Below are 27,978 nucleotides of genomic sequence, written 5' to 3'. Positions count from 1 at the left end.
TGGATAATACTGATAGTCGATCAGAGGTGTTGCACTCACGTGCAAGGAATGTCGCCAGAAGTGTGGAATGCAGGGAATGAGGGCTGAGCCACTGACAGCTATAGGCTAAGCAAATCAATACAGCTAAGCCTACTATAACACACCAGACATGTAGTTACAAATCACACCTAGTTTCTGTATGTATACAAACCCTGCTCTGGGCCTTGACTTGCTGGTTGTCGTTCTTGGTGTTTATTACGTGCTCCACTTATGACAAACTTGGATTTGGTTACAGATTACACGTCCATAGTAGGTGCAGACATTTTACTATACACCCATGCATAACTTTCTATTCTAGTCCCCTCTTATGCATAACTTATTCTAGAGTTGGGCCACCTGTGAGAGCCGTCATATCGTACATTAGTTGCATTCTAATCTTTCGACAGATTTTTATGTGGACAGACCACTAAGCAGCTTTCATCCTGAATGAATGGACTACATGAAACCGGGCCCTAGTAGTAGAATAAGCTGCTGGACACAACATCCCTGACTTCAATGGTTGCTTCATCATCCTTGTCATCTGAATCGTCTGCCATCCAACCTCTCTAAATTACGTAGATGGGAATTTTCCTTGCATCCTGTGCTCCAGTCTTGCAAATCCTTGTTGCTTCAATCTCTGTTACCCTCTGTCCCCCCACTTCAGTTATTCTACCATTGCATTATCCTCTCTGCAGTATCCCTCTTTCTCTGTTCTATCTCCCACCCAATTTGCTCCACCATGTCACTCTTTGCCACATGCAACTCCCTTGCCTGTGGCAGAGCGAGCTCACCTGTGCCAAACTCGATCTTCCTCCCTGGTGTCAGATACCGTTCCCTCCAACCCTCCCACTGGTTACCTGCATCCTTTCTCTCCTGTACCATCAAAGGCAGGGCTACCTGTAAATGCAGCCATGTAATCTACAAATTAAGCTGCAACCATTGTGCTACCTTCTATGTGGGCATGACAACTAACAAGCTGTCTGTCCACATGAATGGCCACCAACAAACAGTGGCCAAAAGGCAGTTGGACCACCACTTGCTAAACATGCTGCCCAAAACAATGTGCTTCACTTCTATACCTGCTTCACAGCCTGCGTCATCTGGACCCTTCTTATCAACACCAGCTTTTTGGAACTGCAGGTGTGGGAACTCTCCCTGCATTGTTTCTTTCATTCCCATAACCCCCCTGGTCTCAACCTTCGCTAGTCCCTGTCCACCACCTTACCAATCTTCTTGCCTGCTCCCACTCCAGCACTACACAGCCTTCTACCTCCCCCCTACTCCTCTCCTTTTCCAATTCCCTTTTCCCCCTCACCAAACCCAAACCTTCCAACTGCACCTAGTGGCCCCACCTTGTCCCGACCATGTCCCTGCCTGCTCCCACAAGCAGCACTACATCTTCCCCAACCCCTACCCTATTATACCTCCCCCTCCCTGCCCCATGCCCCCTCTTCATCCACATCACCTACACCAGATTACTGTTACCATGAGGCACAACTGCTGTCCACAGTCCAGCTACAGCACCCAGAGACAGTGGTCATGTATGTGTGAAGATGTGCATGTTATCTTACCTTTTGTAGTATGTTTCCAACTATCATTGGCATTAGCTTTATGGGAAATGGGAATATGGATAACTGTATACGCAACAAACTGTTCCCATAAATGTCTATACATACATATATTTCAGCACAAAGAAAGATACACGTGTACACTGTACAAGGTACAAAGGCTGACGGGAACATAAACATGGCGGCTCATCAGAGCAGTTAAGAGTTCAAAGATCATGCTTTACATGGTCAATGTGACCTATCGACGCCACAGCTTCAATAGGTTCTTCAGAATCCAGAAGTAGTTCTTAGCAGTGAATATTTACAAGAGCAATGCAAGGGATATCATGGAGAAAATGTGCTACTAGGTTCCATTTTAAAGAATAAGGGATTATTACTTGAACAGCAAGTCTACAGCATTTAAAATAAGGAAAAGGCAGTCACTCGCCTATAACAGATAGACAAGTAGTGCATAGATGCACAGAATAGAAAACAGTATTCACACTAGCTTTTGAGCTCGTGCTTTTTTCTAGTAAAATACACACATTCACACCAATCACAGAGACTTGCCAATGAAAATACCCCTGCTGCAGTCAAGTATTATTATACATGTACAGTATTAATTTCTAAATCTATCCTCATGTCTACATATGGTTTTCCACTACAGAGCTATACATATGAAACATTGTGAGAATTTGTCAGTTATGCACTGCACAAAATGACCAATACACGACACATCCTTGAGCCACCGGATGAGAACTAAATATTTCCAATAAAAATAATTAGAGACTATATTCTTCCAGCATTACCACACAAAATTCTATCAGCAAGTCAATAGGCATTCTCAATAGTCAAAATATGTTAGCTTTAGCATAGCACGATCTGCCCAGGTCTGGAGCTATTTCATGAGGAACATTGTATGTGGCTAATAGCCAAAAGGCTAGCCCCACAGTTTAAAAAATATGTTTGAGCCACAGCCTCCCACTGGTAATATGACAGACAGCGGGTCTTGCCTCTCCTGCTTCAGCAGTGGATTTCTGTACTCTCATGCTCAGGACACCCACAGAGGAAAAAGAAGGGGCTGTCAGCAGAAGGCAGTTCCAATGTTAGACATGTGATGGCTTCTCTCAGGGAATTGGTATCACATAATGGAAACAAACCAAATGTCCAATCAGTGTGTATGCCAGGAGGGATAGTCTCTCAAGTGGAAGACGTCATCCCAGAAGCAACTGAAAGCACAGGTTGCAGTCAGCTGTAGACTCACATCGGCATCAACAGCATCTGTCACCCAAGTTCTGAGATCGTTACCAGTTGTTTACATAGTCTGGTGGGAGAGGTGAAGACAGCTAGCCTCACTTGTGAGGTCTCTTGGCACCTGTCAACTCACAGCACCATTCTGAGAACTGATTGGGGCTCCTGTGGCCTGGAGCCGAGTGGCGGGTCTAAATCAGAGGCTTCACCTTTCTTCAACCTACATTAAATAGTGAAACGTTTGTAAAGTTGTGAAGTCACCATCAGTAGCTCTGGTGAAAAATATACACCAGAAATGGCCACTCACGTGGCAGACTACAGAAACATTTTTTTCTTTTTTTCTTTTTTAATTAGATAAAACTTCAAGCACCCCAGCAGAAAAACAATCATCAGATAAACCAATTATTGCAACAGACAATGTAGGAAATACAGAAAGTGACATTTTCAAAACATTAGTTGCTAACTGGCATAGTACTTACAGTACAGTCCCAGAGTTCACATCCCTCCTTGAAAGCTGGCACCCACATATTACATTACAAGTTGAGAAACGGTTGACATCCTAGGTAGAATGTAGATAATTTTTCAACACTGCATGGAACATACAAGGGAAAGATTGATTAGACTCTCTGGGAGTAAGAGTGTTTATAGTGACGAGCAGAAGAATTAGGTCTACTGAAGCCCAAAATGAATCTGACTGGGACAGCTGGGGTTTGTGAACTTAAATTAACAAATCTGATCCTTCTACTGACCACTAGATTCAGACACAAAAGTCCTAGGATCATTCAAAGGTAGCCTAAATTTGGTAGCACAGAATACTCACAGCATATGGTCGTAGCAGGTGACGAAACCTGCCCAACATTGACTGGGAAAACAATGAGTATGTTAACAGCAATAACGCACATAGACTTACACAATAACATTGAAAACACTATCTGACAATTTATTCAACCAACTAGTCCAACAACCCACCATAAAAGAGTAATTTATGGCCACCTCATTTACAGAATGTCAACAATGAGGGGATTAAAGACCATGATGCTATTACAAGAAGATTGGCCACCAGAGGCAAAAATGTCATAGAGAAAGCTAGGAGAATATTTGTGTTTGGTTGAACTGCTAGTGCATCACTGAAAACTTGTTCAAAGGATGAAGTGACAATACATAGTTCATGTTTGGCAAATGCACAACAAATGTGGCTGATACTGAAAGCCATTATAAAATGGAGTATAGGTAAGTACATTCTACATAAAACAATAAAAGAAGGCAAAAATGCAAGAGAGAGACACCCATTCACACTCACAAGCAAGCACACCTCATGCACACACAACCACCAACTCCAGCATCGTGGGCCGGCATTTAGGCCCAAGACACTGGAGTTGGTAGTCATGTGTGAATGAGGTGTGCCTGCTTGTGTATGTGAATGGTGTGTGTGTCTCTTTCACTGATGAAGCCTGTAGCCAAAAGCTTTATGTAACTATCTTTTAATTGTATATCTAAAAACAAAGATGATGTGACTTACCAAACAAAAGCGTTGGCACGTCGATAGACACACAAACAAACACAAACATACACACAAAATTCAAGCTTTCGCAACAAACTGTTGCCTCATCAGGAAAGAGGGAAGGAGAGGGAAAGATGAAAGGATGTGGGTTTTAAGGGAGAGGGTAAGGAGTCATTCAAATCCCGGGAGCGGAAAGACTTACCTTAGGGGGAAAAAAAGACGGGTATACACTCGCACACACACACATATCCATCCACACATATACAGACACAAGCAGACATATTTAAAGACAAAAAGTTTGGGCAGAGATGTCAGTCGAGGCAGAAGTGCAGAGGCAAAGATGTTGTTGAATGACAGGTGAGGTATGAGTGGCGGCAACTTGAAATTAGCGGAGATTGAGGCCTGGTGGATAACGGGAAGAGAGGATATATTGAAGAGCAAGTTTCCATCTCCGAAGTTCGGATAGGTTGGTGTTAGTGGGAAGTATCCAGATAACCCGGACGGTGTAACACTGCGCCAAGATGTGCTGACCGTGCACCAAGGCATGTTTAGCCACAGGGTGATCCTCATCCCGGCCGCCCCATTGTAGCTGGTTACCAAGCCCCCACAGAACGTATCTCCGCCTACGTAGATCAACACCTTCAACCCATTACATGCAGTCTCCCATCCTTCATCAAAGACACCAACCACTTCCTCGAATGCCTGGAATCCTTACCCAATCCGTTACCCCTGGAAACCATCCTTGTAACCATTGATGCCACTTCCTTATACACAAATATCCCGCACGTCCAGGGCCTCGCTGCGATGGAGCACTTCCTTTCACGCCGATCACCTGCCACCCTACTTAAAACCTCTTTCCTCATTACCTTAGCCAGCTTCATCCTGACCCACAACTTCTTCACTTTTGAAGGCCAGACATACCAACAATTAAAGGGAACAGCCATGGGTACCAGGATGGCCCCCTCATACGCCAACCTATTCATGGGTCGCTTAGAGGAAGCCTTCTTGGTTACCCAAGCCTGCCAACCCAAAGTTTGGTACAGATTTATTGATGACATCTTCATGATCTGGACTCACAGTGAAGAAGAACTCCAGAATTTCCTCTCCAACCTCAACTCCTTTGGTTCCATCAGATTCACCTATTCCTACTCCAAATTCCATGCCACTTTCCTTGATGTTGACCTCCACCTGTCCAATGGCCAGCTTCAAACGTCCATCCACATCAAACCCACCAACAAGCAACAGTACCTCCATTACGACAGCTGCCACCCATTCCACATCAAACGGTCCCTTCCCTACAGCCTAGGTCTTCGTGGCAAACGAATCTGCTCCAGTCCGGAATCCCTGAAGCATTACACCAACAACCTGACAACAGCTTTCGCATCCCGCAACTACCCTCCCGACCTGGTACAGAAGCAAATAACCAGAGCCACTTCCTCATCCTCTCAGACCCAGAACCTCCCACAGAAGAACCACAAAAGTGCCCCAATTGTGACAGGATACTTTCCGGGACTGGATCAGATTCTGAATGTGGCTCTCCAGCAGGGATACGACTTCCTCAAATCCTGCCCTGAAATGAGATCCATCCTTCATGAAATCCTCCCCACTCCACCAAGAGTGTCTTTCCGCCGTCCACCTAACCTTCGTAACCTCTTAGTTCATCCCTATGAAATCCCCAAACCACCTTCCCTACCCTCTGGCTCCTACCCTTGTAACCGCCCCCGGTGTAAAACCTGTCCCATGCACCCTCCCACCACCACCAACTCCAGTCCTGTAACCCGGAAGGTGTGCACGATCAAAGGCAGAGCCACGTGTGAAAGCACCCACGTGATCTACCAACTGACCTGCCTACACTGTGATGCATTCTATGTGGGAATGACCAGCAACAAACTGTCCATTCGCATGAATGGACACAGGCAGACAGTGTTTGTTGGTAATGAGGATCACCCTGTGGCTAAACATGCCTTGGTGCACGGCCAGCACATCTTGGCGCAGTGTTACACCGTCCGGGTTATCTGGATACTTCCCACTAACACCAACCTATCCGAACTCCGGAGATGGGAATTTGCTCTTCAATATATCCTCTCTTCCCGTTATCCACCAGGCCTCAATCTCCGCTAATTTCAAGTTGCCGCCACTCATACCTCACCTGTCATTCAACAACATCTTTGCCTCTGCACTTCTGCCTCGACTGACATCTCTGCCCAAACTCTTTGTCTTTAAATATGTCTGCTTGTGTCTGTATATGTGTGGATGGATATGTGTGTGTGTGCGAGTGTATACCCATCCTTTTTTCCCCCTAAGGTAAGTCTTTCCGCTCCCGGGATTGGAATGACTCCTTACCCTCTCCCTTAAAACCCACATCCTTTCGTCTTTCCCTCTCCTTCCCTGTTTCCTGATGAGGCAACAGTTTGTTGCGAAAGCTTGAATTTTGTGTGTATGTTTGTGTTTGTTTGTGTGTCTATCGACGTGCCAGCGCTTTCGTTTGGTAAGTCACATCATCTTTGTTTTTAGATATATTTTTCCCACGTGGAATGTTTCCCTCTATTAATTTATATCTTTTAATTGTGCCGTGTCTGCAACTTGAATGAGTGTTAGTAACATTTATACAATAATTTACATAGCATGATGCAAATTGCGATATGGAAATAACAATAAGAAAACAAAACACTCACATGCAGCTAATTGAAGTATGATGTGTAAACACAAGAACAGTTCAGAGACCTTCTAACTTCCCATCTGCTGCTTTTTTGTTGGTCTAAATATGGTGTTACAGTAGAATACTGAAGACAGGCGCGTAGAAATGGTTAATTAATAAAGAGGTTCTGAATCGAACCGTAGAGACAAGAACTTTATGGTGCAACTTGGCTAAAAGAGGGGTAGATTGTCAAGACACCCCTGAGGCTTCAAAGAAATGTTAATTTGATAACAAAGGGAAATGAGTATGGTGGGTAGGAGCAGACTTAAAAAAAAAGGTCATAAGTACTCCCCAACGTGTATTTTCCACAAGCTTTCTGAAGACTTCAAAGCTGTTAGTGGCAAGGTGCAAATTTCCTAGTACAAGTTGGAAGGCTTTTCTGTAGATATTGTCTGCAGAAACACATTAATTCCATTTAGTTGTTGACTTTAAATACAGCTCCTGAAATTATTTACCAAAGGATTCTGTAATGCCAAATTCAGTTCTTCAGAAAATTTGGAGGGAGTATGTTACCAATTTACTGTGAATACAGCAGTATTTCCAGTTTTCTGCCTTATACCAGTAGTCAGGTTGCCTAAGAGTTTTGCACCATAATACAGGACTCCACTCAGAAACAAAAGCTTGATTTTCAGCAGAGCACACACAAGCAAACAAGCACCAATGAACAGAGCATTCTCTTAGGTGTAAATGGAAGGTAAGAGTGGGAGAGCAGCATTCAGTCATATCCAGTTCCACACTTACCCATGCTTGCTTGTGTTCCGCTGGTTGTCAATCTTTCAGTTTTCATGTTCTCCATTTTAACAATCACCTATGTGTGAAGAGCACAGACAGCATTTACTTTCAAATTCTGTTGTTTTTCTTGCACAAATTACTTTTTTTAATGAATGTGATTGTTTGGGATCGAGTGGTCAGTGGGAAATGTAATATTACTACTAGAACATAAGTGTTACAAGTGCTTATGGGTCCACAAAATCCACAGGACAAAAATAAAAACTGACAACATAAAGTTTGACCAGAAGCTGCCAAAGGAATAAAAAGGACACAAGTTTGGGACTGGGTTAAGTAACAGACTTGCATAACTGTCTCAGTTGCTTGGAATTGGAGACTACGTGTTAACTGTTCTTCAGTTAATGTTGTTTGTCTGTAGTTATTGCCTGGTTTTGCAACTTTACCCTCAATCACAGTCAGTCAAAACCTAGCCAATAAACATGTAATGTAATGTTTTGGAACAATACTAACAAGGCTGCAGATGTAGTTGGGGGAAGGTACACCACTAACATACTTGGGGGGGGGGGGGGGGGGGGAATCCATAACATTTTTCTTTTTATTTCGCGTACTTCCTTACCAACAGCATGCTAGAGGAATCCTGCCTGGGCTTAGTTCTGAAGAAGAAAATGGGGGAGGGTGAGAGGGTGGGAGAGGGAGGGGGTGGAGGGAAGGAGGGAGGGAAAGAGGGAGGGAGGGAGAGAGAGAAGTGTTTGAATGCTTCAAAGCTCATTCTTTTGTATTCTCTTTCATTCTCCCAAGTGTAAACACTTCTTCATAGGTACAAGGAAAGCGTAGTGAACACTGGGGAATTATTCTGTAAATCCTTGTTCACACCTATTTACTTTAGTGTAAACTGGAATTAAAGGAATGATTTAAAGTCAATGAGGATATTATTTATATTCTGATGTTGCAGTTGCGCATAGCACAGTTCTTGTGGCTTTGCGGCTAGGTGCCAATCACAAATCAAGAGGCTCCAGATTATTGCCCTAGTTGGTTCTTAACCACTTCTGACTTCTTTCGCCTGCAGTAACACAAACATTTCAAGCTCCACTGAGATTTGGAACATATGTTAAACTGTGTGTGCCTTTTATATAACAGTGTCAGTTAGTTCAAACGTTAGAGGAAGAAAAAGGCATACCATCTCCATTAGGACCATGCCTTGTAAAATACTGCAGTCCACAAATCAACTTTTGGCTTGTGTGCTGGTTTACTTTTCTTTTAGTATCACAATTTACTGCATTTTTAGTAGAATTGCTGATAGTGAGTGAATAAACAAGAGGAACTTTCAAACATTGTCTCTCGTGTCTCCCATTATTGACCTGGCATAATATTTTTATAGCTGGTTTTGCACATTTTTATCCTTTCTTGGCACTTGCTGTAAGTGTACTTCTGAAATTTTCTTGGTGTTCATTTTGACAGTGGGTTGGACTGGAAAAGTCACATTGCCCAGAAAGTAAAACAGTTGTCATCAGCAATGTTTATTCTAAGAGATATCTCCTATTTTGGTTACTACAGTATCTCCGTGTTAACATATCCTTGCTACTTTCATCCCATAACATGTTACAGCATAATATTCAGAGGTAACATGCCAACATAAAATTTAAAAAAAGTCTCCTGAGATCATAAAAGAGCAATTAGAATTATGTTTGAGGTATGTCCCTGAACCTCATACCATAATCTTTTCAAACGACTTGTTATAATGACTATAACATCTCAGTACATTTACTGTCTCATGTGTTTTTGTCATTAATAACCATGCTTAGTTTGAAATAAGTTGTTAATATTATGATCACAGCATTAGAAGGAAAGACAAATTCCTCTCTGGGCTGAAGTGTTTGTACTCACACAAAAGGGGATAAAGCAGGATGGCAGTAAAATATGCAGTTCATTGCCTAATAACATCAAAGGAATGAGAAGTAACACCTCTTTCATTAAAAATAGTCTAAAAAGTATCTGTGTGACACATCAGTTTACTCTATTCAAGAATTATTCTAAAATAATAAATAAAACATTTTATGTAAAGCTCTCTGTGCAAATAAAATTAAAGGGAAGACCTAGCATGTAATTTCAAGTTAAGTAAATGCCTATCAATTTTTTCCTTGTTTTAAATAATCTTGCTATTACTGCATCCCTCCATTATTCAATCATTCATTCATTCACACATTCTATAGTTCCCATTAAGAATGTGTCACACTACACAGCCAAATAAGAGAAAAGACTATCAAACCGTAAGTTTCTTCAACAATAAACTATCAAAGACGCTTCTTAATACAATTTGCGCGAATGCCAGCTACATTATAAATTAACAGGAACACTGCTATTTTGAGAAAAAATGCTGCTTCCTTAGTTATGCCCACAGGACACCTTATACTTGTTTTTGTGTGTGTGTGTGTGTGTGTGTGTGTGTGTGTGTGTGTGTGTGTTGGTCTCAGTTCTCTGTGTGTATTGCTACAGTTCTTTGCCTACATAATTGGTTCCTGCGGAATGTTAGTTAAATAATGTGTTCAAGTTGTCAAGGCTTCCAGGGAATAAAGTTGTGTTCAGTCTACTGGTCATGTTGTACTTACACCTAATTACAACACGTCTCACGGAGGCTGTGGCCCTGTTCTCCAAGTAAATTTCTACTCTGGTTCATTCTCCATTTATTCTCACAGTGGCTGATGGTGTTACGGAGGACATTTTACGTCGGTTGGTCGAAAAGCAAGAATCATTCACCATGGCATTGCACCACCAATCGTAGGTGCTGGACAGTCAAACTCAGGTACTTCAATCATTGTCCCCCTCCCCTTTCCTTTTTTCCTCAGTCTGTATCACCTTTTGTTGCCCTCCGCAGCCCCCATGGTTCATCAACCTCGCCTTTTCTACTTACGATGAGTCTGTTGAGGAATGGGTCGCATACAAGAAACATCTGCAACAACACTTCCAAGCCTTTGGGATTACTGTTGCTATTTTGTGTCATGCCTTGATCTTTTCATGGATATCGCCAAGACTGTATCAAACCCTATGTCTACCTGCCCCTTTGTAGGATCCATCTTCTTCAGTTTTTGACCAAATGTGTGATCGTCTTTCATGATAGTGCACCCACGTTATTACATCCTGGGTTGAGTTTTACGGCTGTAACAAGCAACTACAACAATCTTATCAAGCATATGTGGCTGAACTCCACGGGTTAAGGTATCGTCATCATTTTGTGACTGATGTGCATAAAGAGCCGTATGCTGAACAGATGGTGAGAGATGCTATCATTTGTGAGGAGTGACAGCATGCCCTCCAGTATGAAAATCCATCCCTCTGAGGTTTTAGCTACTGCACAGTCGTTCGAGGTGTCACGAGCTGCGGTTAATGGCATGAAGTATTAGTAATCCAACCCTCTCCTCCACACCAAGCTTCTGATAGTTCGCAGGGGAAAGACAAGGTCATGGTGGTCCACACACATCACAGCATCAAGGCGGCCAGCCTCGCTCCCAGCAGCAGCCATACCACCAAAGTAAAAAGGTCAATCAACAGCAACATACACATTCCATGCTCCCATCCTGCCCTTATTGTTACATTAACCAGAGCAACCAGACTGCCCAAAATGCTGAGCTACCTGTCATAATTGCAACAAAGAAGGTCACATTGGTTTTGTTTGTAACAAAAAAATTCACAACAACCACCCTGATGCAGATATAGACATAAACATTGTACCAGCTATTTATGTTGCGCCAAACCAACTTTTCACTGATGTTATGGTTTTTCATAAAGTTTTGCACACACAAGTGAATACAGGAGCTGCAGTAACATTGTTAAACTCATACTAAAATGTAGACTTTCACGGCCGGAAATATCATGTCCATTATAATTATCCGGGCTGTTATGCCGTGGTCGGTTGATGAATTCTGTGTCGATTCCCAACGTTTCGTTTCCGACTGCGGGAGACATCTTCAAGGGGTTCCGTAGCTCGATGGAAGGTCCAACACACCCACTGGCTCGCTACTGAGCTACTGAGCCAGTGGGTGTGTTGGACCTTCCATCGAGCTACGGACCCCCTTGAAGATGTCTCCCGCAGTCAGAGACGAAACGTTGGGAATCGACACAGAATTCATCAACTGACCACAGCATAACAGCCCGGATAATTATAATGGACATGATTGTTAAACTCTCAAACTTATAATGACTTGGACTACCCTCTGCTTCTCCCTGTATCACGAAAGTTAGTAAATTACAATAAACAGATTGTTCCTATTCTTGGCCAATTGTCTGCCCCAGTGATCTACACATCTGTAGTCCGTCCACTTACATTTCTTGTTGTAGATAATACCTGTACAGAGGATCTTTTTGCATTATATGCTTTTAAGCTGTTTAGAGTTACCATTTCAGGTAAAGTGAAAAATTGACTTGTCGGATGCCTATTTACAAGCTCCTTTAGATACAAAGTCACAACATATGCTAGTTGTCAATAACCCTTTTGGACTGCACCAATATTTGCAGTTGCCTTTTGGAGTCGCCAGCACACCCGCTATTTTCCAATGTTTTTTGGAACAACTTACAGCATCTATGCCGGGTTGTGCAAAATCTATTTGGATGACACTGTATTTTCTGGTGCCTCCACAGAGGAACATTTGCAAAATCTCTGTAATATTTTTTTCTGTCTTCCAGGTTGAGGGTTGAAGTGCAATTCAGAAAAATATAAAATTTTTCAACCTTCTATCATTTATCTTGGGTTTGAAAGTTCTCGCTAGAGTCTCAAACCTCTGCATCAATATGTTTCTACTAGTGTGTGGTTTCCACATCCTACGACAATCAAAGAACTTCAGGTTTTCCTAGGCAAAGTCACTTACTATCATAAATTTTTTCCAGGGGTAGCGACAATTGCACAGCGAGTACAAGCGTTGATGTGCAAAGGGACTCAGTTTCACTGGTCACTGGCTCGTGAAACCATGTTTCCACCCTTAAGACCATGCTGCAGTCTGTACCCAGCTTAATGACGTACCACCCAGGCCTTCACACGGTACCTGCGACGTACACTTCAGAGTATAGGTTAGGGGAGTGATACTGGTTCACAGATATCCTGATGGCTCCAAACAGCCTATTTCTTGTGCCTCAAACATTAACTCCTGCTCAAACTAGGTACTATCAGATAGAAAAGGAAGTTTTGGGCATTGTATATGTTTGAAGAAATTCCACTGGTCACAAACCATTGGTTTCCTTATTCAGCCCTTCTGTGTCATTACCGGATAAAACGGCACATCACATTCAATGTTGGGCTCTTTTCCTTTTGCATTACAATTACAAGACTCATTTTCGCCCTGTGACTCAAACCACAAACGCCGATGCTTTGACCCACCTGCTGGCTTGTCCGGACCCAGGATTTCGTCAAGAGGAATTACTTCGCTTCCACATTATTGTTGCCGCACAGCACAAGATTGATGGCTTTCCCATAATCAGCACATGGGTCGCAAAGGCTGTAGCTTTGGGTCCCGTTTTGCACAAGTTCATACCATTTGTACAACATGTTTGTCCAAATTCACCACCTTATCATGCATCTGACCCTCTCCGTAATTATAAAATCAACTGACATAAATTCTCTGTTGTGGGTGGTGTTCTGCTTTTAGACACAGATCACACAGGCCCTTGGGTAGTGGTCCCCTCAGTGCTTCATTCGGTGGTTCTCCTTTTATTACATACAGGTCATTGGGGTGTATCACACACAAAAGCATTGGCCCACCAACATGTGTTTTGACCTGGTTTGAACAGTGATGTTACCTGCCTTGCAGCCTCTTGTTCACAGGCTGCAACACACCAAGCAGCTCCCCGGGTGTAGCATGTATGGGACTGCATATGTGTGGATTTCACTGGCCCCTTTCTCACTGCTGCTTGTTGACGCACATTCTCATTTTCTGTATGTCATTCATTGTGTTTCCACATCCAGAACTGGCAACATCACAGCCTTGTCCAAACTGATTTTCACTTGTAGGCTTGCCCACAATGTTAGCGTTCAATAACAGTGCACATTTTTCATCGTAAGAGTCTGCAACTTTCCGATTACCGTGACTTCTGTCATGTCCTCACCCCACAGTTCGATCCACAGCCTATCGGTGAGGTGGAAGGCCTTGTGCGAATGTTCAAAACTCAGACGAAAAAGTACGTTGCTCATTCTTCATCCAACGTTGACTTAAGATTGGCTTCTTTCCTCGTACCGTTTCAAGCCATTAAGCAAGAAGAGCCCAGCAGAGCTACCCCATGGGTGTCAACCAAGGACACTGCTACACCTCCTGCGTCCTCACCTGGACCCACCCATGCAGCTGCCACACCTCTTCTGGCCGGGAGTGGCTGTCTGGGAGTGCTGTTTCAGATACCGCCCTAAATGGATTTCAGCTGTCATCATTAGATGTTGAGGGCAGTGTCTGCACAAAGGGCAGCCACTGCTCGAGCACAATGATCAGCTTCACCTTTGCATGGACAACCGGGCGCCCCCTGATGGCACACCATTGCCTCCAAGCCCGTCCACACTGAGCGTCACATCAGCTGCTGTTGTCAGTTCTCCACTCCCGTGTGGGCAAGGGCATCTGTCCTCGGTAGCCAAACCGGCAGTTCTTCTATTGCTTCTAACACCGTAGGGATTCCGCCACCTATTCCTGAGCAATCGCTGATACCAGTATCGTCAGCACCATGAGCACCGTCACCATAGTCGATGCCTGAGGTTGACATGGAAACAGCCTCAGCGACGCTGGTGTTGCCATATGGTTTGACACGGGAAGGTGGGCACAGAATGCATCCACACGTGAAGCAATTCACTTCAGACCTACACTGCCATTGCACCACACCACCTTAGCCAGAGCCCAGTGGATGAGGGGGACAGCAAGGACGTCTCAAGAATCTGTGGCTGTGGTCTCCTTAAGAGAGGAAGAATGCGGCAATGTGCGCACATACTTTCAAAAGCCCACGCTAGCAGCAGTGCTAGTCGTCCCTCTGACCGTACCATGTTCAAGTTGATAAGGCCTCCGGGAAATAAAATTGTGTTCAATGTACTGCTTGTACTAATTACATCAAGTTGTATTAGACAACTGCTGTTTCTCTCCTATTGGCACCTTAATATTTACATGAAGACATTCGTATCATCAAAGAAAAAACTGCCCACACTTGTAACAAGAGGTCATTCTACAGTGAACTCGTGTCAGTGACAGGATCGTTGTTTTCTAGTAGCTTGCATTTGTGATTTTAAGAACACTGGTAGTGCAAATTTGTGTCTAAAATACAACAGGGTCATTTTCAGGGTTCCATAAATCAAAAGGTAAAAACGGAACCCTTATAGGATCACTTGGTTGCCTGTCTTTCTGAATGTTAAAAATCCTGTTTCTCAGGAGTGGGTAGACATATCATGTTGAAATTTATGTCACATACTAGTAAGGTTTACAGTCCCTTGAGTTCCTAAGTCAGAACAATCAAAATACATGGCCATTTATATCACATATTTTGATACTCGCAGACTCACTCATCGAAACCTATGGAATGTCTCCCACTGGCCTAGAATCATGACCCTCGCAAGAAGAAAAGTTTCAAACTGCAAAAGTAAAGGGAAAAATCCAATGTCATTAATTTGTAATTATATCATAGAAAAAAAAGTTTTTTTGTCATCTGTTATTCGACAGTCTATCTGTTCATCCACCTGTTAAAATGACTGTAATGAAAGGGTAGATGAATAAAGTTGAAATTTACATCACATACTAAGGTCGACATTCCATTGGTGGTATAAAAAGTTGAGCTTTCAAGCCAATGCAATCAAAAGATCCACCCATTTATGTCACATATTTTGACACTCACAAACTCACTAACTAAAACCTATAGCCTAGAATTTGGCAAGAAGTGAGGTTTCACAGTACAAGTAAAGGGAAAAATGCAGAAAATTGTTCACTTGTAATTTTAACACATGAAAAAAATATTTCTTTTATCATTTGTTGCCTGATTTCAAAATTAAAATTAAAAAATACTCAAAAGTCTTGGAATTCCTGGGACTGATATCTAGCCACTGTCAACATCAATAACAGGCCAAAACAGTTGATATTTTTTATTCCCGAAACAGATGAACTGTCAACATACAAATATAAGTTTGTACAGAGACCTCAGAGTGCAAGTCCTACTCACATCTGGCCAATTTTTATTTGTTGCTTTCATTGAAATCCATTTATTAAGGTGGATATGGAGTATGTTTGCTGTGTGTGGATACAGGAGCTGTCTGCAGATCATGAACAGCACAAAATGCTGTTGGCCATAGTCTGCTGTCTGCAGGCTGCTGCCTCAAGATGTGGTCGCAATGGAGAAACTGGGTCACTGCTTCGGATGAGTGGCTGGTTGTAACCCATTTGTGCCACTAGAGATGGAGGGTGAATGATTGGACTGACCATCTGGCCTTGCCCAATCACCCTATGAGTAAGCAAGTGGCCACTCCTTCAGCATGGTCCAAGCAGTCGCATAGTGGGTGGGAGAGGAGCTTTGCTAGTTATCAGGAGCTGGATCCCCGCATGGAAATAGTGTCCAAGGCTGGAAAAAAGTTTGACGTGCATTCAGTATGTCTGCTGGAGGGAGAGGGGGAAAGGGGGGGGGGGGGGGGGGTGACAGCATAGATGTCAGGAAGGCCCCGACCTGCAGCTATCGAGGGTGCAGTCAATCATCCGCAAGTTGTGATACGTGTTGGCATCAATTACTCCTGTTGCTCGAGTTCTGAGGTCATTCTCATATCTAACACGTGACTGGTAGATGGGGTGAAGACTACTGGCCTTGCATAAGGGGTACAAGTAAAGCTTACAATTTGCAGTATTGTACCCAGAATTGATATATGTCCTTTGTTCCAGAGGTTCAGTAGATTCTGCAATGGTATTGGCTGCAGATTTCTGGACCTGCAGTATGTGGTGGAGAATTGTAGGTTAGGGGGCGCACTACACAGAGGAAGCAGTTACTGGAGTACATGTCAAGTGCACATGGTTTTCATTATGCTAGGTGACAGTTCGCAGTCCTATGATGAACACTCATCAGTCAATATGCAGAGACTGAAATCAGATTGCGTTCTAAGTAACAACACTTTGAATATCAATATTTTAATGATAATTTTCCAAAGCATTTGTAACAAAATCCCTCAATTTACCACCACCAGGAATGCTGTTGCACCCAAATAACACTAGGAATCAAGAGGTGGATGAAACCCGAGGTAGAAAGCTTTGAAATTCGTAATGAGGCACGGAACACATATCGTAAAGGCAGATTAGACATCACAGGATGGAGAGCGTTCATTTTAATTGACAAACATATTATGCATGCCACGGTCAAGACTGAATCTGAGTAACCAGCCTAGGTGAATTCAAATTAATCCTTGGGTTTTTATACTGGCCAACCGATTCTGTTTTAGTAGTTGCAGGGTCATTCAAAGAAAGTCTACAGTCAGTAGTGTAGAAATATTACGATAATACAATATTAAATGAAAAAAACTTTACCCCAGTGAGTGTCGATGAAGATTTCTATGGATTCATCACAGATTATATGAACTGACAGTCTTGGAAAGTACTTGTGAATGCTTCCTCAAAAACTATCTTGAACAAACAGTTTGACAACCCTAATGCTATGGAAATATTTTAAACCCTATGCCTACAAACAGGTCTGACCTCACCAACAATATCAGTATAGAAACACAGATCAGTAGTCACATTGTCATCAAAGCCAGAACTGTTACTAAAGTTAATATAGAAAAGCAGACAATCATTTGTTACCTTTCTACTTAAACAATAACACCATGTAGTTCCACTTTGGAGAAGCGTGTACCAAATAAACAGATTTGAAAAGACCCTCTGCAGTTTAATAACAACATTTGGAAATTGCTGAGAAAACGTATTGTTGTATTCTTGGAACGAAAGAGAGTGCAGAAATGTTGACAGGCAAAGATAGCAGAAATATTTATGTCTATAAAAAGATCAAAGTGTGAAGCAAACAACTACTCCACCATCAGGCGTTAGCAAAAGATCCCGCTCAGAGTCCTCATTAACCTGTCTGGTATAGCAACAGAAGACAGCAAAGGAAAAACTGATGTTTTACGTGTTTAAAAAGTATCTGTTTGGGAGGATTGCATTAATTCCCACATGGAGAACACAGAACCAGGTACCCATGGCGTTGAAAAGCAACAGAAATAGGTGAAAACAAATTAGTCAGCAGGTCTGGATGAAACCCCAAGTGAGGCTTACAGAGAGCATTATTGGGCAACGGCCCCTTATTTGGCTTGCACTTATTACAAATCTGTCATCCAATGCAAAATCCCAATACTGCAAAAAAGCATAGATGACTCGTGTCTGTAAGAAGGGTAAAGGAATGGACATGCAAACTACAGACCAACATCCTTAGCGTCAGATTGCTGCAGAATTCTTGAGCATATTCTGAGTTTGAATAAAATATAAATTCCCTCGAAAGGGCAAAGTTTCTGTGCACAAAACAGAATGGATTTAGAAATCGCCGCTTGTGTGAAACTTGGCTCGCACTTTTCTCCCATGACAGTTGGCGAACCACTGATGAAGGGCAACAGGCAGATTCCATATTCCTACATTTATGGAAAGCATTTGACACAATGTGACACTCCAGACTTTCAAGAAAGATCCAAGCATACAGAATAGGTATTCAAACATGTGAATGTCTCAAAGACTTTTTAAGTAAGTATGCTGTCCTGGATAGCGAGTGTCATCAGAGACAAAAGTATTGTCAGGGGTGTCCCACAGAAAAGTAATAGGAATTCTCTTGTTCTCTACATACATAAACAACCTGATAAATATGGTGAACAGGAATCTTCAACCATTTGCCGATGACACCAAAGTGTGGGAAAGTCTCTTTGTTCAGTGACTGTAGGATGATATAGTATGACCTGGACAAAATTTCTGTTTGGTGCGATGAGCAGTAGCTTGCTCTACATGTGTTAAAATGTAGTTTAATGCTGACCTGTAGGAAAAATAATCCTTTAATGTCTCAATACAGTAGAGGTGTTAAGCTGCTATACACAGTCAATTAAATATCTAGGTATAATATGAAATGGAACAGGCACATAAGGTCAGTTATAGGGAATGTGAATGGTCAACTTCCATTTATTGGGAGAATTCTAGGAATGTATAGCTCATGTATAAAGTATGTCATGTACAAAACACTTGTGCAACCCATTCTTGAGTACTGCTCGAGAATCAGGGATTCCCACCAGTACGGATTAAAGCAAAAAATCAAAGCAATTCAGAGGCATACAGCTAGATTTGTTACAGTAGGTTAAATCAATAGAAATGCTCCCTGAACTTAAATGGGAATCCCTGGAGGGAAGATAATGCCCATTTTGCAAAACACTAATGGGAAAGTTTAGAGAATTGGCATTTGCGATGGACTCTACAACGATTATACTGCCAGCAACGTAAGGATCCCGAACAGAAGAGAAAACAGGGCTTGTAGTTAAGCATACACACAGTCATTTCTCCCTCGATCCATTTGTGAGTGGAACAGGCTGGTTGGTTTAAAAGAGGGAGGGGAAGGGACGAAACTGTGAGGTCATCAGTCCCTTGTTCCTGGTAAAATAATAACACAAGTGAAAGAAGAAAAGAAACGAGATGTACAGCACAATAACAAGAAAAAGGAAGAACCAGAAGAATGACAGAAGGACAATCAACGCTACCATGGACAAAACAGGAAAAGAAAACCACAGAGAGAAGCAAGGAACAGGTAGAAGGGGTAAAAACAAGAGAGCAGATGACCGTGGCTGGCCGACCAAGAGAATAAAAAAGAAAAGCCAGCCAATCTGCGACACATTAAAACATCCACCCTAAAAGCATTAGAATGGAGAACACAAAGGAACAAAGGACATGCGCGAAAACTTATATAGAATTATAAAACTCACCATCTTCTATAAAACATAAAACTAAATTAGCTGATGAGGCGCTGTCAGCTAAAATTAATGGCAATGAGTCCGGTAACTGAAGGCTCCATCGCAAGGCGGCTAAAGGACAACTCACCAAGATATGGGCCACTGTAAGCCAGGTGCTGCACCAACACTGAGGTGGGTCATCACGTCACAGGAGGTAGCCGTGCGTCACCCAAGAATGGCCAATGCAGAGTCAACAGAGAACCACAGAGTCCCTGCAAGAGGCCCACATGGAGGACTGCCACACATTCATAGTCTCCTTAATGGCACGCAGTTTGTTGTGTGTGCTGAGGTTATGCCATTTCATCTCCCAAAGCCGCAAAACCTTCCAGCACAGTACTATACGCAGGTCAGTTGCAGAGAAGCCGATCACCATAAGCAGTTTCCGCGTAGTCTGTTTGGCTAGCCTGTCGGCAAGTGCGTTGCCTGGGATTCCGACATGACCTGGGGTCTAGACAAACACCACTGAACAACTGGACCATTCCAGGGCATAGATGGACTCCTGGACGGTCGCTACCAAAGGATGACAAGGGTAACACTGGTTGATGGCTTGTAGGCTGCTCAAGGAGTCAGTACACACAAGAAACGACTCCCCAGGGCATGAACGAATGTGCTCAAGAGCATAAGATACAGCCACCAGCTCGGCAGTGAAAACACTGCAGGCTTCGGGCAAAGAATGCTGTTCAATATATCCTTCATGGACATAGCGAAGCTGATGTGAGCATCAGCAAACGGTGTAAACCACTTCGTGGCCTCTTTACTTGTCAAGAATCGAGAGGAAGTGGCAGCGGAGAGCCGTGGGGTTGACTGAGTCCTTAGGGCCATTTGAAAGGACCAGGCGAAGCCGCAGCCTAGGTGTACACCACAGATGTGTACGTGAATGGACCTCAAGTATAGGTGGTAAAGGCAAGGACTCCAGTTTGGAAAGAAGGGATCGGACACGAATTGCAATTGGAAGCCCTGACCTGGACCGCATGGAACAATTAATGAGGCAGTTTACGCCTCAGGGTCACCTGCTGCCACTGACTTTTTGCCTGAGCAGTATATATCCATTGTGTCTGAGGGTCCATCAAGATTTAGGTTCTCAGCAGACGCCAGAATCTCCACCTCATCTGCAGACACAGACCTTGTTGGTAGTGGTGGTGTGGGTGCCACGACAATTCCCTTGGTCTTGGGGACCTTCTTCTTGGATTTCTCTTGCTGCTCCTTGGGTTTCCCTGGCTGGGAGGACTTCACTTCACTGTTTCAGTCTCCGGGACTGAGGATATGTGTGAAGCCCTACGACCAGCTGCTTTTCGGCTCTTCAGCCACTGGTGGGTGTTACCTTTCCCACTTACACTTCTCCGGCTCAGAAGTGGGGATTGATATCCCTGATGGTTGTGGTGGTGGTAGGGGTGTTGAATCCGAAGTAGGTGGTGCGGGAGCAACAGGGAGGGAAGTGCCCCCCCACCGTCACAGGGACAGGTGTAGTCTTCTGGTTCTGAGAGGCGACAGGAATGCGAGGAACTGATGGGGCGACAACTGTTCTCATGGTAGTGGCGTAAGAGGTGGTCAGGTCATAGCATTAGGATATAGGTGCTCAAATTTCCTTTTGGCCTCAGTGTAGGTCAATCAGTCCAGGGTCTTATATTCCATGATTTTCCTCTCTTTCTGTAAAATCCTGCAGTCTGGCGAGCAAGGTGAATGATGCTCTCCGCAGTTGACACAGATAGGAGGCGGGGCACATGGAGTATTGGGATGTGATGGACGTCCACAATCTCGACATGTGATGATGGAAGTACAGCGAGAATACATATGGCCAAACTTCCATCACTTAAAGGACCACATTGGGGAGGGATATATGGCTTGATGCCACAGCAGTAGACCATCACCTTGACCTTCTCGCGCAATTTGTCACCCTCAAAGGCCAAGATGAAGGCACAGGTGACAACCTGATTATCCCTTGGACCCCGATGGATGCGCTGGAAGAAATGAACACCTCGCTGCTCTAAATTGGCGTGCAGCTCATCGTCAGACTGCAAAAGAATGTCCCTGTGGAATGTAATAACCTGGACCATATTTACGCTCTTATGGGGTGTGATGGTAACAGAAACATCCCCCAACTTGTCACAAGTGAGTAATGCCCAAGACTGGGCAGAGGATGCTGTTTTTATGAAGACTGACCCACAGCGCATTTTGGACAAGCCCTCCACCTCCCCAAACTTGTCATCTAAATGCTCCACAAAAAACTGAGGCTTCATGGACATGAAAGATTCCCCATCAACTCTCATACATACAAGGTACTGGGGTGAATAAGCTTCACTGCCATCCTTAACCTGGTGTTCCTCCCATGGTGTGGCCAGGGAGGAAAACAATTTGGGGTCATACTTCTTAGCATTGAAGTTAGACTTTGCCCACTTAGAGACTGCTGGCGGCAGACCACCAGCAAGAGATGATGTACTACGCTTCATTATGTGTCATCTGCCTTGATGCCACCAACTCCGACCAGGGGGCATCCCCACGGGCGCCACCCAGCCTCAGCAAGGGCCACCTAGCAGGATGGCCATTGCTGGGAGTCCCAATGCCCGAGGGAGATGGGCATCTACTCCATGTGGGGAGTTAATAGCACAGGCATCAGCAGAGTGATCCCTGTGTTGTCATGGGGCTACAACCAACAGGGTACATGGCAGCCCCACCACAACGGACTGGCTATCATGCTAGATATGAGATCTACATCTATATCTACATTTATACTCCGCAAGCCACCCAACGGTGTGTGGCGGATAGATGCTAACAAGTCCATGGTCATCGTCAGCGCAGAAAGCGACACTGCATAATGCATGGTGGAAAATGCACCCAGGAAGGTGTCCTCGCCCAAGAGATGGAGAATGAGCGAGGCTGCAATGCGAGAACAAGAAAGTGGGCTTAAGATCTCAATGCATGATGGACACGATGCACCATGCAGAGTGTGATAGAAACATCAAGGCTAAGATGGATGGCAGTAAGCACTGAAACAACTGGTTTTCAGTTATATTGTTTTTTCCCATGCCAGTTTAACTTCACTGTTACAACTGCTCAGAATAACCGGTTTCTGAAATAACTGATTTTCGGTTTTTTATTCCTATTATTTCCTGTAATACATGTAGAAATTGGACAGAGATTGAAAATTATATAAGCAAATAAAACAAAACTTTGCCTGTCTACAGTTCACTGCTTTTCTTGAAAAATGAGGAGTTGTTGAATATTAAAAAAAAATCACGAGTCACCTACTGATTCTAATTTTTTGAAACTCCACTCAAAAATCATGTTGCAATCAGTGATTAAACAACTGTTTGGTTATTAGAGAATTTCAGTACTAAAGGGTGAAAACTAAGGTTAAAGAACTCTATTTTTCATGTTCATTTGTCCATTTTCAATCACTACAAGTAGATAAAGCATATCATGTAGACACAGGCAGCAGATAAGTTACTTCCTGTTTTTATTGTAAACTAAGAATGAAATGTTAAGTTTATAATTTATTGCAGTTACCATAATTTCCTTGCTCTTTTGATATGTCAAATAAATGACAGATCAAGGTTAATCTTTTAAAGCAAATTAAGCATTTTACTTCATTGCTACATCACTTTCTACAATATTTCGAGACTAAGGGTGGCACCCCTCTGACATACTGTGCATGTCCAGTGATGACAGTGAGAAAATACCATACACACCAGAAGGGGGGCAAGTCTTGCACACTGCACACATAAGCGTACCCTAAGCCGCAGCAGACAGCAACAGGGACATTATCGTTGCAGCAATGCTGTACCTATTCTTATGTCATGCATCTGTTGTTAATATAGCTCGAAACGTTCAGATGTGTGCGAATTCCAAAGGGACCAAACTGCCAAGGTCATCGGTCTCTAACACTTACACAATACTTAAACTAACTTATGCTAACAACAACAACAACACACACACACACACGAGGAAGGACACAAACCTCCAGTGGGAGGGGCCGCGCAGTCCATGGCATGATGCCTCAAACCGTGCGGCATTATATAGCGCTGATAGCTTTCTTGTTTTTTATGAAAACACAATATTTCAAAACAATGAAAATTTTATGAATGAAAATTGCCCTTTTGTTATAAAAGGTTAATTTAAAAAACAAAAAGATTTAGTATAGCTGCTATGGATAATTGATATTTCAGTTTCTTATCCACTTTTTAGTAAAAAAAACTCCTGTTAAAACTGACACCAAATAAATTCCAAAAAATACCAGTTACTCAGAACTAATATACCGGTATCACTTTTAACCTGTCAGTTTTCCCATCCCTATGGTATGGGTACTGAAAGAGAATGGAAAACAGTATTTTCAATAAGATATATGAAATGGAGATGCAAAGGAAATGACCAACAGGATGACCAAGGGACAGATGGTTGAAAGGTGTGGAGGAGTTCGTTGAAAGAGAGAGGTGAAGGCTGACCAGAGTGAACACAAAAGGTTGTGGTAGAAAACAGGACTAAATGGCAAGCCTTATGTTCCAAACAAACCCAGCCTGGAGCCAGAAACCGTTCAAGATGAAGATGATGCGTACATAGTACACTACTAACTGTCATGCAATTTCATAATGAACATTGCTACTTGCCATGCAAATAACAGAAATTTTCAATTCTTAAATTTATATAATTATTTGTAAAATTGGCCAACGATGCTATAGAGCGCCAAAGTTACAGGTGCTGGGGCCTGTAAATGTATGTACATACAGGGTGATTCCATGATGATGTTACAAACTTTCAGAGACAATGGAGATGGATAAATGTATCGATTTGCGGTAAGGGTTCTGGATCAGAAATGAACAAGTTGAAAGTGACACGTGAAAATCATTATGATACCTCTGACAGTGGAATACAAGTACCAGTACTATTGTTGCTAAGAACGTAGAGTACGCAAATTTCAAAGCTGGTAGTATGGACCAAGACAAGAAAAAAAAGTCAAGTAAACAAGGGCGCTCAAATGCATAACGTAGCAACTATGAGCTCTTGCTCATCTTCGCTAGTGTGTAACGCACCTCCTCTGTTGAACAAGTGCTCATAGCTCTTTAAAGTATTTACTTGCCACTTTTTGCTTGTTTTGTTCCATACTACCACTTTTGAACATTGCCTGCCCTACAATTTTCACAACAACAGTGCTGAACATATATTCCACAGTCAGAGGCATCAGAACGGTTTGCACCTATAAATTTCGACTCATCCATTTCTGGTAAAGGAGCCCTTACCTCAAATTCATACATTTATCCTTCTCCATCATCCCTGAAAGTTTGTATCATCATCACAGAATCATCGTGTATATACATATATTTACAGGTGCCAGCACCTATGGCTTTGACAATGTTTAGTGTCATTGGATGATGTTTACGGAAATGCGTTCCTACGTAAAACTAAATCTACTAAGTTCCCTCTACAATCTTGAGAAGTGTGTAACACGACTTGATATATCCATTCTGAACCATATTCCTGAAGGCAAAGTCTACAGGCAAATTATTTTTGTATCTCGTCTTGCGATTGTGTCTTGTCTTCTGATTCACGATTCAGTTGAAAATGATTTTTATTAACAGAAACAACCTCCACTAAAGAGTAAACAGAGTCAGAAGTGACAGTTAGACTGTGTAGTTTGTTAAACAGGCCTCTTACAAGTTGTTTTGTTATCTACTTTATGCAATATTCTTACTACTCACTTCCACTGAACAAGTATCTCACTCAAACTATGTGCACTACCACAGATGCTGATCCTATAAGGCAACAGGCAATTAAACATGCAAAATAAGCAAGCATCCTACTCCTTTGGTAAACACAATGAGAACACATATCACATTGAAGTAAGCTTCTTAGTTAGTTCGCTCATTCATCTATGTGTCGACTTCATTTACAGCTGCTATCCAACTGATTAGCTAGGAATTTTGTGCACAGTGTTTCATTTCCTGTATGACCATTAATGTCTACATCTGCATTACACTATTTGAAGTGTAAATTACAGATTTTGAACCATTCTTTAAAGTCAGTGGAACACGATTTAAGTAGGCCAAGAAGACAAGCAGTGCCAGTTGCAACCTTTACAGGAGCCTTTGCTCTGAGCTTAGCTTCTATGACACAGTCTATCAATATCACTACCTGCTGTCTGTTATGAAGTTAAGACTCCAGCCATGCAAGAGAGAGGAAATTAATGACATGACATTTCAGATTCCCAGCTAACAGTATTGTGGTCCATACAGTTAAAACTTATTACAAGAATCAGAATGAACCCACAGGATAAATTTACTTCTTTAGGTCTTCCAGGACTTCATTTGTTTGTTGTTGCAAGATTTTTCAGTGGTGAATCCTATACAAAAACCCAACCAAGTGCATAACAAGTGCTGCTTAGAAAAATGTGTATTCTATCACAGGTCACTGTCCCAAATCTTCTTTAAAAAAATAAATACATACAATGGAATGGCTCTGTAATTAGTGGCAATTTGCTTATCTACCATTTTATATGTGGGTGTTAGTACATCATCTTAAAGCTGTCAGAAAATATAACCAGCTATTGACTGATCACAAACATAGCTCAAGGGTAGTCATAATCAATTCTGCAGGGGAAACATTACCATACCCAAAAATATTACCATTTTTAGTGACTAATGAATTCTGTAATGTCCACGGCAGTTGTACATTTTTAAAACTATAAGTATGTTGGTTGTGCAAATAGCCTTTATTGAGGTCAACATAATGCCTCTAAATTCCAACGTTTATTAGTAGATACAATGTTTGACGTCACTGTCAGGATGTCATTATTGAACTTGTTGCTCAATAATTTCAATGTGTAATCTTTTCTGTCATAGTTATTTTCTGAGAATTGAATATTATTTAAATCATTGTTTTTGTTTGCTTCTTGTTCACAATGGTCCACACCGTTTTTACTTTATTCTAGGAATGCCTATTTTTTGAGATTTGTGGATGTTATTCACTTGTTTTAAGAACTGTGAGGAGGGTTTTACAATTTGATAGTAATGAAGTTTCATAGGCCTATAGCTTGCCATCTGAGTTAGATAGAACACACTACCTATCACATGACTCCCAAGAGTTATTCATACTGAAAGGAACACTCAACTGATTTGAACATACAGAGATATTGAAATGATGGTAACATTCACTTAATGTTCAATTTCCCACGTTAGCTGTTTCATTGCAGTCGCTCAGAGACTGGTACAACTGGTTTCGAACCATGCACTTACATCCTCTCGTGTATTTATGGTCTAACGTCTCACGTCATCTACATGGCATAACGCCTGCCCCGCGGTGCAAAATGTGAATGTATGCTTAACAGACTTGTTTGCAACATAAAGATGATTCTTCTGTTTTGTGTTCATTGGATGGATGGGGATATTTTTTTTAAATAAATTCACGTCGTCAATCACAAATCTCAAAGGCGGTTCGACGTACGGCGATACCACTGTAACAATGCATAGTGATTTAAATAAAGGCCTCAAAGTAGATTCATTCTACTATATTAATACGGAGAAACATAAGGGCGTGCGGTCAATTATATGTTGAGCTTCTTCCTTGAAAATCACTATTTCTAACTGTTTCGTAATTTCCAGTGGTAAACGTCTATTCCCCCAAGCAATTTCTGAAACTTTGATTTATCTAAAGTTTCCCAAAAATCGTATGTTTTTACGGCTAACATAATGATGATCATGGGTATACGATTTATTGCGTTAAATGTTTATGATTTATTGCTTTAAATGTTTACAGACTTATTATAAATACGAGTTACTACACAAATATAAACACTATTGCTGCACCAGCTATATTCAAATCAACACACACTAGTTGAGACGCGAGTAATCACGTAACAAAATCGTACCATTTCTTGGGGTAAAGCCTCTCAGCTGACAAGCGAAAACACTTCTGCACTTTGATTCACTCATTCACTTCGCATTGCTGCACTTAAGAACACTCCTATCAGATACTGTAAAAAAAGAGACAAAAATGTTTGTCACGCCCTCTTGATTAAAAGTAAACAAACAGCAGGTCGACCTTCACTGTGCGAAGCTCTGCGATTCCTCAACTGTACGATGAGTATCGAAGTCGAAGCAGAAGAAAAATATATTCCTAGTACTTTTCTGCAAACACAGACTGTAATTTCATTTGGAGTCGTTCTAAGAAGTTTATTTTACCATATATAACAATAAGTTTAATTTCTACTGGATTATAGGGTCATTATTAACACAAATAGTGGAAAAAATTCACAGTTTACACTTGTATTTAAGTACGAAAAGGTTCACCTGTCGTA

General features: G+C 42.2%; 1 protein-coding gene across 4 annotated transcripts in view; it reads right to left on the bottom strand.

Annotated features, from left to right (window-relative positions):
• Positions 1 to 27,712, bottom strand: part of LOC126262474 (endoplasmic reticulum metallopeptidase 1-like) — a 254,455-nt gene extending 226,743 nt beyond the window's left edge. For 2 of the 4 annotated variants that reach the window (XM_049959137.1, XM_049959138.1), the window contains exon 1: positions 27,550 to 27,711. In XM_049959137.1, coding sequence (XP_049815094.1) covers positions 27,550 to 27,552 — 3 coding nt within the window. In that variant the 5' untranslated portion in view covers positions 27,553 to 27,711. Of the gene's footprint in view, positions 1 to 3,295; positions 3,405 to 27,549 lie in introns of all 4 variants that reach the window. The other 2 variants (XR_007546733.1, XM_049959136.1) reach the window with 2 other exon arrangements.
• Between the last annotated feature and the right edge of the window lie 266 nt (positions 27,713 to 27,978).

Source organism: Schistocerca nitens, chromosome 6, assembly GCF_023898315.1.
Source record: "Schistocerca nitens isolate TAMUIC-IGC-003100 chromosome 6, iqSchNite1.1, whole genome shotgun sequence".
Taxonomy (NCBI): Eukaryota; Metazoa; Arthropoda; class Insecta; order Orthoptera; family Acrididae; genus Schistocerca; species Schistocerca nitens.
This window is presented reverse-complemented; position numbering and strand designations above follow the sequence as displayed.